Genomic DNA, 14044 nt, shown 5'->3' with positions numbered 1-14044 from the left:
GTGAAATGGGCAGGAATTTTTAATTTGACTTCCCTAGACATTGCACTAGGCTGCAATAGTGAAGACTAATACTTTCACAGTTCCCAACTGAAATGTGAAACAAACCTGAATCTGGCTACCCCTTTCTTCTGATCTCATTGTGGCCATTTCTAAGAGTTTTTAATGCAAAATCCTCCTTGCACGTTGTCCAACATCACTCCTTGATCTCCTACCTCTGTCCCTTCTCCTACAGCAGGCTCTCAGAGGCAGGCCTAAGCATCCCCATGTAAACATCTGAAAGTGCCTCTTTTTAGCAAGGAAATGCTTGTAGTTAAGCTTTCAGTTGATGGACCTGGATGCAGCCACACGAGCAGGAAGGGATAAAGTTTACAGACCCGCATGCAGACACAGGGCCCACTGAAAAGGGCTGCTCACAGCTGAAGACTGTGAGCGCTGTTTCATCCAGCTCTGCTGCTGCCTTTCAAAGGCAGGAGGACATCTGTAGCCTTTGGGCTGCTTCCATCCCAGCAAACAGAGCCAGTCCTCTGTGTCAGGGGTCGATGCCAAGGCTTGCATTATTCACACCATGGCTGAACTGGACCCAGAGCAGCCAGACTTCTTAGCCAAAAGTATGAGACACCAGGAAAAACAGACATAAAAGCTATTTCTAGAATAACTTGAGTTCTTCCAGCTGTATCAAGTAGATAAAACCTCTGAAAGTATGTCTTGCAAAAATGAGTTCTTCAGTCATTGCATTTAGATCAATATTGTGTTGGCTAATTTCCATAATTTTAAAACTTGATACCAGTAACCTTTGCCTCTTATCTCTTAGGGTGATTATAAGTGGCAGCTTCACTTAACATATGACAGTATAACTGGAAAAAGACAGTGACGTATTTTACAGTCTTGAAAAAGTGCCAGAGCTTTTATATGTTCACTGACAGTTGGAGTTCAAAGGTGAAGACAATATCATGCTTGGATATACTGAGAGTCAATCATCATCTGATCTGAACTGAAAAACAAACGCCAGGGAGAGTGTGTAGGGGGAGTTCAGTTCAGAGATGGTATGCATGGTAAACCCCTTAATCCCAGCACCTGTGATAAATGCTATCCAGCATTAGCAGGTGGAATGAAACTTGGCTTGCAGAGGACGTTGGTGAATACAGATTATTTTGGGAACCTCTTAACTATTTCCTGGGGAAGGGCCTGACTCACAGTGTGAGCTGCTTCAGGTGTCAACTTCTTGGAGACAGGAGAGACATCCAAGAGAACAAAATGCTAAGGGAAGCAATTATTTTTTCTTCTTTTTCTTTTTTTTCTTTTTTTTTTTTTAACTGCTTAATCCAATAAGTGTCCCCTGATAGGATTTTAGGCCAGAAATTATATTCACTGACTTCAGTACAATAGTCAGTTTACTTTTCACCTATATGCACAAACACATCCAAAGTTTTGGCAGTCTTCCTGACATGGCATACCACAATGGCCTACATCAGCATACAGCTAAAACTGGGGGCACTTTGCTTTACAAGACATTTTAACCCAAGACAATGAGCTTTCGGGAAGAAACTGAACATTGAACAGAAATGCAGAGTCCACAGCTTCATCTAAAATTTTCTAAAGCTCTAGGAGACCAGTTGTGGGTCAACCCTTTTACTTACCAGGAAAATGGCACCTAAATAAATCCAGGAACTCCAAGTTGCATAACCTGACTCTTGCGTGGTGTTGGAAGGGTCAGATTCCTCCCCAGACTTCTGACAGTCAAAGCCAGTAGACAGCAATGCACCACTTTGAAAATTTTAACCCCTAATATGTTGGTTTCTGATATACCACTTCTTTATAGGAAAAAAAAAAAAAAGAAAAAAGAAAGGAATGCTTATTTCCACATTCGTCTTCCTATGATTATTTCCAGGTTTAAAAAAAATGTACTAAGGTACATTTGATGACTCTCCTTGTGTCATTAGACACCTAAACCACTGGACCAGTTTTTTTAAACCCTTGTACAATAGTTGTGCACCCAGGACTCCCACTGATTTGTGGAGGGAGAGACAGGGGCCTGTGCCAACCTAGAAAGTAAGTCGTGGCCCTCTGCTCTGCAAATCTAAATTCACAGGCATTTCAAATTATTTTTAACCTCAGGCTACAGTATGTACACATACACACGTGTGCAAATGAAGCACAGTAGCAAGGCGCAGCAACAAAAATCATTGTTTAAAAAACTGTTTTGGGGGCAAAGATATATTGGATGTTAGAAATTAAGGTATCTCCTGCAGCAATACAGTGGCACTACTGAAGAGGACATTATCAGATGGCTCAGCACACTCTAGTCAGACTTAGGAGCACAACCTACAGGCTGTCACAGAACCATAGAATATCTCAAGCTGATGGGACCCATAAGGATCATCAAGTACAACTCCCTGCTCCTTGCAAGACTACCCAAAACCACTGTCATGAGATACAAGCCAGAGTTAAAAGTATGATTACTACCTTACTTTAAGAAAGCACAACTAGCCTGGTTTTGGTCAAAGCAGAAATAAAAATGATATTCTTGGTAAAACTGGAATTAGAAACCTGTCCCTTGTCCAGATTCTGTCCTGGCAATATAATGTCTCTCTGCTAGACAAGAACTTAATTCATTAGATACAGGCAAGCATGTATAAATAAGTGAACTGGATTTTCTGTAAAATTGGAACAAGTTCTGGAGAAAGATTAAAGCAGTCATCCTTTTACTCCACTTCATCAGCTTAGTTTAACTCCAGCACCATGTGTGTTTTAAACTCATAGAGACAAGAACAATTACCTTGACTTTGCTTTCCAGAGTTTGTTTGAACTGTGGCTAGAAACAGCAGATGAACAGTTCTGAAAATGAAACAAAAGTGTCTCTTGCCATGTCCAAGGCAGGGAGATCCAAGTTGCACTAATTCTGCTGAAAGAGAAACCCACCCAGCTCCTAGGTGAACAAGGAATTTACTGGGAGGCCTGTGCTGGTGTCATGCAGTATGTGTGACCAAGTCTCAGGTCACTGAGTGGATGCATGTGTGGGGCACAGCTCAGTTCCCTGCTATGAAGGACAGCCTGCACTCACTGTCTCTGACTGAGCATGGCTAGCAAAGCAAGGGGCATTTGTGTTTCAGTTTTTTACAGCTGTTGCTGTTGTTTGCCATTAGTCTAGTATCAGAGGGAAGACCTTATTTTCACAGTAATTTGGCAAGTTGGTGGCATACCTCTTTAACTAGCAGGTAGGACTCAGGTGAGACAGCATCTAATTGCTAAGAGTGGATGCTAAGTGCAGTGTAAGAAAAGTTGGCCAAACAGAGGGTTGCCATAGTAAAAACTGACTGACCTCAAGGCGGGCAGGCGGGGCCTTGTTTGAGACAGCTATGTTAAGACATGTGTCTCCCCCCAGCAGAGACTTTACCTGCCCTTTACCCAGGGCACACTCCCAAGCACTGGGGTACCAGCCTGGCAGTGGTATCATGCAGCACCTGCAGAGCTGGACCAAACCAGCTCTGACAGAACTCACAGAAACTTCATGCAGTCCAAGCCACCAAGTCTGTGCAGGCCAAGTGGGATGAGGATGGGTTCAGTGGGTCCCTATTTACAAGGGACTGTGTAGGAAAAGCTGTTTGATAAGGACTTAGGGAAGGAAGGAGGAAGGACACAGAACAGAAGTGCTTAGGTCCCTTGAAGGCAGGCACCGAGGTGTGTTTCTCTGTCTCATCTGATAAGTCTGAACTCACAAGGATACGGAGGCACTAGCTTGGGACTTGCTCCAATGTCATCTAAAAAGCATCCCATTCACCAAGCTGCCAAGATTGTTTGGAAGGTACAGCTCAAAGGCTTTTATTTCAGTTGGTAACTACTTTGCAGTTCAAGCAAACCCCTTGAACACCATCCTTTGGTGCCTCCCCATGCTTCACATGGCCGAAAGAGAGGCCACTTCCCTCCAAGCACCAAAGGGTCCAACCTTCGCAGCATGTACAAGACCAGAGAAGGCAGATCATCTTGGGCAAAGCTTTTTACTCTGCCAGTCAGCAGGAAAAAGCTAGTTTGGGCACTGATACAGCAGCTCCCAAGGGTTGAGCTATCCAGTCCTCCCTGTCTTGACTTACCAATATACCCTGTTTTGTTGCTGCAGTTGTAATCTGCAGCATTTCTGGATGATGACAAATCACACATAAAACAGGAGAGGAGTAAAACAGCATAATGAAATTTTATTCTGAAAATATGGCAAGAGTCTAAGGCACTTCAAACATTTCAATACACATGACTAAAGTGAATGTGACAACGTAATAGCGTTCCATAAATATGCACCGAGAACTACGCTCAATTCCACTCAAGGGGAATATACAGCTGGTACCTCTAATTTTACTCTCCAACAAACATGTATGGAGCTTACAGACTGACACAGTTAATAAAAATATGGTAACAGGATATGTAATTCTTCATGTAGTTTTTAATTATTAAGGAATATAAAATGTTGAAAATACTGTGTGAGCTAATTTTATAGATACTAGTATCTCTCATATAAAAAGTTATACATTATCCCCAATTAGAAACAACTTATTTAGTGAACTTCAGACCTGACAAGAGGCTCTATCCCCAATACCTACCCACTCACCCACCAGCTCAAGATCCACGGAGCTGACTATATAAGCAACTGCAACTTCTGAATTTCAAAGTAATTAAAAACATGTTGGAATGAAATTTATAAAAAGCTTACTGTGATAAAAGTCTAGCACAGTAAATATGTTTTAGAATGATTAAAAACAAGCCACTGGGACACCCCTGCATGGATAGCTTTAGAAGTCTTAGGCTGCACATAACATAGGAAAGGATAATCTACAGCAAACAAAACCAGGATTTATGACAGTGTACGAAAAGACGAGTAGATGAGCAAAAGAACAGTTCTGGCTAAGGTTCTCAGCTGAGCACTACTTAACTATATGCTTGCTTCAAGTTTACAGTTTTCTATCTTTAGCACTAGATCTCTGCTTTCACTTTGCTGGTGAGTTCAGGCACAAAGACAATTACATTCAGTATCTGTCTCAGTAAAACAGTAATGTTTAGCAGCTTAAAGATGGCATAGAGATTTTTACAGATATTCATGCACTACTACTCAAACGTGGCTCTATGGGTGGGTCCAGGAGATGTCCTTCTGCTAAGCCTAGGAGTGCCCTAGAAAAGAGGAAAGAACAATTATTCCAGGGATATAGGAAGTGAAAAGAGAAATTATTCCAGCCAGCCGAATGAGAACACAGCACTCACAAGCACTCTGTTCAATCCCTTGCCTTTAGTTGCACAGATTAATCTTTCTTCTTTTTTTTTTTTTTTTTGTCATTTTAGGAAGAACAGTGCCAGCTATCATACAGCCTACCAGCTGAGAGTGAATATTTAGACAGTGACACGTTTAACAGCAGTTTTATCACACAGTGAGTCAGGGTTCAGAGAGCAGGCGGGTAGTTGCCAGAACACCTAGGACAGCTGCTAACTCCAGAAACAGCTGTGTTTTTGTGACCAGGTCAATAATTAGCATTACAGTGATGCAAGAGCACCTCTGCACACTAGCCAGAGTCAGCAAACCCTGCCCAGTAAGCTATCTGTACCCCCAAATAGAAGGGAGAAGGAGGAATCCTTCAGCCAGGGTTCAGCCTTCTGCAGTCAACCTGTATTGTAAAAATATGCATTTACCAGCATAAAAATTATCCTGTGAATAAACCTGAAATTTCATGTGCTGTACTGCTGTACAGTTGCTGGGGGTTAATTTTTTTGTTTATGTTTTACTGTTATGTTCAGAACAGCAAGTTAAAACCTAAACTGTAGGAGGTTGTGTACTAACCGGTGACTGGGTTTTGGAAAAGTTGACATGGGCATAAAGCAGAACCGCTATGTCCTTATGTCCAGCTTCCAGGGCTATTGAAAGTGCTGTGCTGCCATCCTGAGAGAATAAAGGAAGAAACAAAGAGAATTAGTGCTTGTGTGCATTAACAGATCCCTTAAAAGCCCCATCAGCCCATAGAGAAGGGAAGTTATGAAGTGGAGGCCCTACTGCTCAGACAGACAGTTGGGTTAATTTAGAGTCTTGTTTAATTTCTTTTATTATAATTAAATGACAATAAGCCTTGCACTGCTGTTTTATGAGCAGCCCAATTGTTAGAGGTCTCATAATTTCTCTCAACAAGGAGTCTCTATTATTGCTGAGGAAGAATGAGCATGCCATTATCACAGTAACATTACATGTAGTGCTGTGTAAGACCAGTGATTTCAGAAGATTGGGCTATCTGAGAGAAACTACAATGTCAGTGAGGAATAGAAGAGACGATAAGGGAGGGATAAATGCTAATCAAATATCATGATAATTGCTGTGTTACAATGGTAATCGTTGTGTTATAGCTCCCATTACACTAAGAGCAGTTGCATTCATAATTCCAAATTCTCCTTAATGGAAGTCTAACTACAAACAAATGGACTTTCGTGGTCAAATACTGTCACCTCAGTTTCTCAGAAGATACTATTGCTTTCAGAAACCATAGTTGCTGAGGCTGCTAGAAGCAAAGAGTGTTTTTGCTGAAAGGGTAATTTATTGACCTGCTGTTTTCCCCTTAAACCATGTCTGCTCCAGGAAGAAGTAGATGTCAGACAACCTGTGATGTGAATCTCTGAACTGTCAAGAGAAGCACACTTGCACAAAGCTGCCACATCCCAAATTCTGCCTTCCTTGCTTCCTTCCCTTCCTGAAATTGGTGCATCACACTGCTACAACGCCCTGCACTCCAATAACGAACAAGCAGCAGACAAGCTGTGCTTGGGAAACAGTATCTAACTGCCTACAAGAACAGCTAAATGTTATGTCCCCATAAAGACTTTAATTAATGACTTAGTGATTAATAGTGCTAACAGCATCCAGGCTGCAGTAACCTAGCCTGTCCCCAAAAGTGTTTGTTACACTGAGACCTCCTTACATTTTCCCCTCAGGCCAGCTGTTACACACTACTGGTACCATCAAGCAACTGAGCCAGCTCCTGCATCAGGTGAATGAATGAACAAAAATGAAGTCTCTGCCTCTCTGCAACAGCTTCAACAAATAACCACCCACTGCCCTCCCAAATCCCAAACGCAGGCTCCCTTTCAGTGCTCAGTGAGTAAAGCAATATGAAGAATGGAAACATACGCAAGAAGTGATGTTGTTAACAAGATCACAGTACTGGCAAGAAACCAGCTAAGTCAACATTTTCAAGTTTGAGAAGTCTGTAGATCAAATTGTCTGCTGACAGCATAGGCTGCAATGGTCCTTGCAAACAAGAAACAAGCAAGTGCCTCCCTTGATACTGAAGTCACAGCCTGTATCTGTATACTGTCAGAACAATGTAGCCTCATGACTGAGACCAAATCTGTACTCTCAAAAGTCATGTGTAGATACTGTGTGAACATCCTGTGAAGAGAACTGTAGGGTTGATGTTTGCCATGGACACAGAAAAGCAACACAGTAAGGCCTTAAAGTCACCAGATAAGGTCCTAACTGAAAATTGGAAGACTCCAGGGAAAGGGGGAAGGAATGTGAGAAGGGAAGACATTTTACCATGAGCTAGCAAATGTTTTTTTCTGTTCTGGCCAATACACACCTACAGCTAACCATAAAAATTGCTACTGGGTAGGTCTGTTAGGAAAGCAAATATACTAGCCAAATAATTACAGCACTTGCCACCACTAAGCAGAATATTCATGCATTTGGTATTTTGGCACTGTGAGTCAGAGATTCACAGAAGTAGATTTCAGCAGCTCTCCACTGCATCAAAAAAACTGAATTAAGAGAAACATTCCAGAGTGAAGAAGCTATCTGATGAAGCACTATCTGGAAAGGCAACTCACATTGTCCTCCAGGGTGCCATTACATCCAGGCTGAGCCAGCAGAAGTTTGACAATCTCTACATGTCCGTGTTCACTAGCACACATCAGAGCTGTAGAACCCTCGTCGTCTTGGATATTGACATCTGCACCACAGGCCAGTAAAGCTTTAACCATGTCTATCCGCCCATGACTCACAGCTAGCATCAGTGCAGTCTGACCAGCCTGCATGGAAAGAAGAGGAAAACCAAAATAACTACCCAGACAATTGGTGACAAAGCATGCACACTTACTTTTTGGCACTGTGCTTCTTCTAGGGGGAAAAAAAGGAGTTATTTTATACAGCACTCTCAAGGCTCTGCTTGACATTATTTAAATACCTTTCATGCATAACATATCCCACACTCACATAGGTATTTACTAAATTAATGGAATATACTGGATCTATCTCCCAACATCTGGAGTTCCTTGGAAGGAGCTAAATGGTGCAGAATTTGTAAACGCCTCCCAAAATTCAGTAACGTTTTTTTCATATAATATTCAATCTTCATTTTTAGAAGAGATCCAGACCTGAGGCTCAACTGTTCTTCCACAGCTCCATTTTGTATACAACAATCAAAAACATACACATAAACATCAAAGACCACCGAGGGTGAAAGTGAATGAGTGCAAAAGATGAACTGATGGAGCAGGGATGGGAGCGTGGAAGGAAAGATAGAGACACGGGAGTGCAAACAGTGTCTCCTGAACCATTTTGACTGACCTGGCTGGCTTTAGCATTCACGTCCCCACAGCTGAATAGTTCCTCCACTATCCTCATGTCCTTCTCGGCTTCCACAGCTGCAAGTGCAGCAAGCATGATGGGAGTATAGCCGGCCTTGTTCTGATGATTTACGTTACAGACATCTGCAGAGAGATGAGATAATTTCTTTGGAAAGCAGGAACCCAAAAAGCAGCAATTGTGCTAATGAACTGAATAAGCTGTTAGTAGAGCAGCCTATAAAAAGAAAAGGCAGCAATTGCTCTCATAATGGAAGCAATTCAAGGGAAAGTGGAGAAGAAAAAAATAAACAGGGGGGCTCTTGAGCCTGAGAAAGAAAAAGATTCTCTTCTACTATGTGTGCAACACAAGGGAGAGCACAAAGACATTTTATACATCACCATTTTAGGGCTTTCTTTGTGTGTTTTTTTCTTTTGTAAAAGCAAGTAGTCTGAAATTTGACATGACCATCAGGGTCATCGGTCAACACCATGAACACCATCAGGAGAGTCTTCAAGCTCCTCTCCTGAGGGGATCCACACTGCAAAGCGAACACAACCCAGCAACACGGTCAGTGGAAAAGCTGTTTTTCCTCAGCACAAACATTTTCCCGTAATTGGTGTTAAAGATCTGCAAGTGTACTTTGACATGTTTTGGAGCTGCAGAAAAAAACCTTTCAATTAGAGACTGTTTCCAGCTCTACAGAGTATTTGACTGTGAACAAAAGTACTCTGGGAACAAATACAGTCAAGTCCTCTGACTAGAGCCAGGAAATGACAAGAGTTCTCCTTTTCATTCGAGTCTAATCTCCAGTCTGTCTCTGTTCCTAAAATTCTGCAGAAATCCAGCAGGGCTTATTGGTTCACCAGGCAGCAGGGCTTTCAGTGTGCTCATCGCATTGGAAAGCAAGGACTCAGACTTACATAAACAGTATCTCTAGACTTGGGGTTAAACTGCACCACAGATATCTTAACAAGCAAAAATCCTTCAGGAAATTCTTCAGATTTATTGCTAAAGGCTTTTTGCTTTTTGCTTTTTTTTTTTTTTTTTTAAAAAAAAGTGAAAAGAACATTGCAGAAGCAATACAACTGCAGATGTAAGAAAACACATGTTTTCTCATGTTCCACAGACATCATCTGTGCTTCTAGTAGCCCAATCTTACTTTCAGAAGTCACTTCTGGGAAGCCACTAAAGCCACAGAACACGGCACTCCGCTACATGCATTGCTTACTACATTCATTACATGAGTAATGAATAATTATTAGAAGTGATGCTCTCCTACCCTGACTAGACTACTTCATCAGAGGTATGTTTTCTGAGGTCACATTCCAGCTCCTTTTTTATATGGCTAATGAGCAGAGCTGTTTTCCTCTTTGTCTTCTTGGTAACACTGCATGGTGATACAGAGGAGTCTCTTGTCTCATTTGCTCTTCCCACCAAACACACAGACACCGACTTCTTGGACCAAGAATCTGCCTGTGATATAACCACACTGCAAAGTTGACTGTAGTGACCATCTAGACATGGTCCAGAGGAAGACTGTAGAAACCTGAAGGAATTTGCCTGTTCGCAAATATTTAACAAGTGCTGGCAACATGCAGTGTACTCCTGCACACCTGGCACTAGTCACATTTGTGGGATTTTGCAGTCAAAAGCCACTGTGTTCAGAGCAATACACCAGCTGCTGTAAACAGCAGGAGTCCTGACTTCCAGCAACAGATGAGCATGCTCATGATACACCAATACACCCAGGGAAGCAGAGGGGCAGTTTCCTCCACCACTGGCTGTGCTGCAGAGCCAGCCTGCTGCATTTCACTGTGCTCCTGACATTCCCTGCATTCCCCTGCCATGACTCACTCTTCCCAACAGGCTGCCTTCAAACAGGACCAGAGATTTCAAAGTGCTCACTTTCCTGCCCAGGAAGTCTCTGCATGTGTGACAGATGTGCTGGGTTACCAAAGTGGAGACCTCTATCATTAATATCCTTGTCTATCTGATGCTACCCTTCTGGATTTATAAATACTGCTAGGCTTATGCTTCAGCTGTGTCGTTGGCCTAGTTAAGCTTCACCACCATGACAGGTTTTATAACATTTAGCGAAATAAACTTCAGTCAGGGAGGAAAACTAGGCTTAAACAGATCACATCCTGCCTGGGACCAGCTCCAATGTGCAACACCTTCTGCTGGCTGACTTCTGGCTCCAGATGCTCTGGAGTCTCCCTGTCTGCCACTAGCGCCTCTACATGTGTGTTGCAAGGGGATGGAGAGAAGGAAACAACAACAAAAGCAACTAAATGAAGCATTATCACATTGCTCACGGATCAGGAAAATACTCCTATATGGCAGAATGCTATATTGCTTCAGTTTCTCAGGAGAGCAGCATAGATGTGTCAAGCAGGTGGCCTGAAAAAGCTTCTGTATTGCTCTAGTAAGATAAAGCTAGACTACTCTTGAGTATTTAACATGGATGTTTATACCTGAATGCATCTTACTCCACCAGCACCCTACCTTTGGCTGAGCAGCAGCTGTTGCTGCCTCCAGAGAAAACTGCTGGAGGCTGGTGCTGCTGAACTTGGACTACAGTCCAAGAGTCAGGGATCTACCTATCTGTCCCAAACACTGGTCAACTCTGTATATAATTTGAGTGTTTTTTGTAACTTCTTCAAGAGCCATCACCATCACCTCCAAAGCTAGCACTAGAAACAAGGATCCTGGACTACCCAAGTGAGCCACCATGTAACTGTTAAGTTAAAACAGCTGCGGCAGGAAGCCCAAACTTGACCTCTTGTTCATCAAGAATTTCACCTGTGAGGATTGCAAAACCAAAAATAATTTAAAAAAAATACAAACAAGTGAACCTACTTGCATCCAGAAGAAGCTTTACAATTTCAAAGTTAGAATGTGAGACGCTGTAATGCAGAGCTGTGTTTCCGTTTCCATCCGCCATGTTGATGATATGTCTGAGGACAGCAGGAGAAACTTCTTCAAAGGCAGTTATGTAGTCTCCAACCATTTCAGGGACAGCTGACTTCTGACTTGAGACACGAAACCACTCGTGCTGGATGGTATTTAAACAAAACCTCTGCCAAAACCAAGACAGAAAAATTTACATACGGGCAATCTATTTAAAGGAGTTTCCATCCCACAAGTCAGCAGTGCAGGAGGTCAAGCCTTTTTTAGTCAAGAGTGGGAAGAAAGTATTCAGCTCACAAACAAGATGTACAGACCAAAGCTTCCTCTCTGACCAAACCCCTCTTTAAAACAGCAATTATTTACCTCTTCTCATTTCACCTAATTTTCATGAATGGTTCACCTCTGAGGGCACAGAATTGTAGGATGAGATTACTCCCAGAATTAATGGGTATCAAATACTGGTGAACAGAAAAAAGACATGGAGTAATCATTTCCATGAAATACTTAACTAAGTTTATAAATCACTGATGAACTCAAGACTAAGAGCAGTGCGAATGCACATTTCTCGGGGACTTAAAACAACAGCTTGCTATGTCAATTAGGCCCAATCCTGAGGCATGAATTACCAAATGCACAAAGTATAGGAGAACTCGCTGGACAGCAGTTCTGCAGAAGAGCTGGGTATTACAGAAGATCACAAGCTGAACCTGAGTCAACCACACCACACTGTAATGAAAAAGGCAAATACTGTATTGGGGTGAATAAACAGATTGGTATCTTACACAGCATGCGATGCATTCTCTTCACCTAGCACTGTGAAGGCAACAGCTGGACTACCTTATCTGGTCCGAACGACACACAAGATTTGGTCAAAACAGTTTCAAAGGTAAGCAGCAAGAATGACTGGAAGTCAAGGAAATCTGACCTACGGGACAGACAGGAAGGACTGGAGATGCTCTGCTGAAAGAACAGCTGGGGAAAGGAACCCGGTAACATTTTCACAGTGCAAAAGGCTGTTGCAGCAAGAAAAGAAAGAACCTATTCTTCACCTGCAGGCTGGCTAGCTGTAGTAGTAGGGGATTTTATCTGCAGTGAGAAGATGCAGGTTAGACATTCAGGATAAACTTTCACATTGATACAGACCAAGAGTAGAGGGGTAGGAGCCTCTTAGGCCAGGCAACTAACTGTCTGTGGGGAACAACGTAGAGCAGATCTAGCTGTGAGCCAGGAAGTCTCCTCCAGTCACTACCAGCTCTGACTTTCTGAAACAACTTCTCTAACCTGGAAGGATCACCATGTCCTTCTTCTCTTCTCATAAACCCCCACCTGCAAAGTGGTAAGTTCAAGGACAATTTTACAGAGAAGACACTCAGCAGGCTTCTCTAAGTCTCTAGGGAAAACACAGAGGACCTGTATCAGTAGCTCTAGAGGGGGCCCATGTCTGGTAAAGGGAGAATATTCTACACATGTCAGTGCTACATATACATCTGTACTACATATATACAAAATATTCTACATCAGTACTACTACAATAAAAACTTACAAGATCCAACCATTTGAGTTAAGAGTCCATGTGTATTGTGAACATACAGAGTTGAAACACAGAAGTGGTCATAAAGTGACACAATATAAATGTTTTTTTATTTTAGGCACTACTGAGTGCAATATACCCCCAAGAAGTTAGTTTTACAGTCACAGCATCACACGCATTATTAAGTAAATGGTACATTTTTCTTACTCGAGTAATCCATCACATCCCAAAAGGAGCAGTTTGTAGTGATTTCTGGTGTAAACAGCAGCTACAAGAGCTGAGTATGCTGGAAGAAGTTGGGACAATTTATATAGATCCCTAGCTGTACTGAAGTTTACCCTTTTTGGACAAGACTTCGTTATCAGCAGACAGACAGAGAACAAGAGCTGATTAGTCTGCAGCTTCCAGCTACAAAGCACCACTTGTGCTGATAAACACTTTAAGCACAAGAAAGAAACTGTAAATGCAAATTACACTTCCAAGGCAGAGATTACCACCTGGTTATGCCATTTTTGACACTTTCAACTTCAACTGGGTCTGAAGCATTTGATGTTTGAATGCCTAAACTATTCCTGAAGGACTGACAGAGGATTAAAAACTACCCATCACAACCGTATTAAACAACCTTTCAAAAAATTTCCTGGACCACAAATGTCAGAACTGGACAGAGACAGTATTATTGTCTTTAAGAAGCTGCAGATGCTCAATGGTAGAGGAGACTGGCACTGGATTGTTGCCTTTTATGTCACTGCACAACTGTAATAAATGCAAAATTTTATTTCAAATCACTAAGAAGTGTTCCTTTGCTTTCAGATTGCCCTCACAAAGCAGCATAGACAATTCCTATATGAAGCAAATAGAACCTTATTTCTTGAGACTGAGTATTAACAATGAATACTCCTTACTCCCTGCTGCACTGATAAAAGCTACCAGCGCTGTGAGACAGAAACAGTACCCCTGTGCTTAGGAGGAGGCAGAGCACCTGCAGTTTCAGAACAGACCCTGAGCTTTTGTCATGG

General features: G+C 42.2%; 1 protein-coding gene across 3 annotated transcripts in view; it reads right to left on the bottom strand.

Annotated features, from left to right (window-relative positions):
• Nucleotides 1-4170: 4170 nt before the first annotated feature.
• The window catches only part of KANK1 (KN motif and ankyrin repeat domains 1), a 128628-nt gene continuing 118754 nt past the window's right edge, over nt 4171-14044 (bottom strand). For all 3 annotated transcript variants that reach the window (XM_074856367.1, XM_074856368.1, XM_074856365.1), the window contains 5 exons: nt 11444-11663; nt 8585-8727; nt 7846-8046; nt 5816-5914; nt 4171-5154 (listed from right to left, as the gene is read on the bottom strand). In XM_074856367.1, the coding sequence (XP_074712468.1) occupies nt 5092-5154; nt 5816-5914; nt 7846-8046; nt 8585-8727; nt 11444-11663 (726 nt within the window). In that variant the 3' untranslated portion in view covers nt 4171-5091. The remainder of the gene's footprint in view (nt 5155-5815; nt 5915-7845; nt 8047-8584; nt 8728-11443; nt 11664-14044) is intronic.

This window comes from Strix uralensis, chromosome Z (assembly GCF_047716275.1).
Source record: "Strix uralensis isolate ZFMK-TIS-50842 chromosome Z, bStrUra1, whole genome shotgun sequence".
NCBI lineage: Eukaryota > Metazoa > Chordata > Aves > Strigiformes > Strigidae > Strix > Strix uralensis.
The sequence above is the reverse complement of the archived record's forward strand: the minus strand, read 5'-3'. Positions and strand labels throughout refer to the sequence as shown.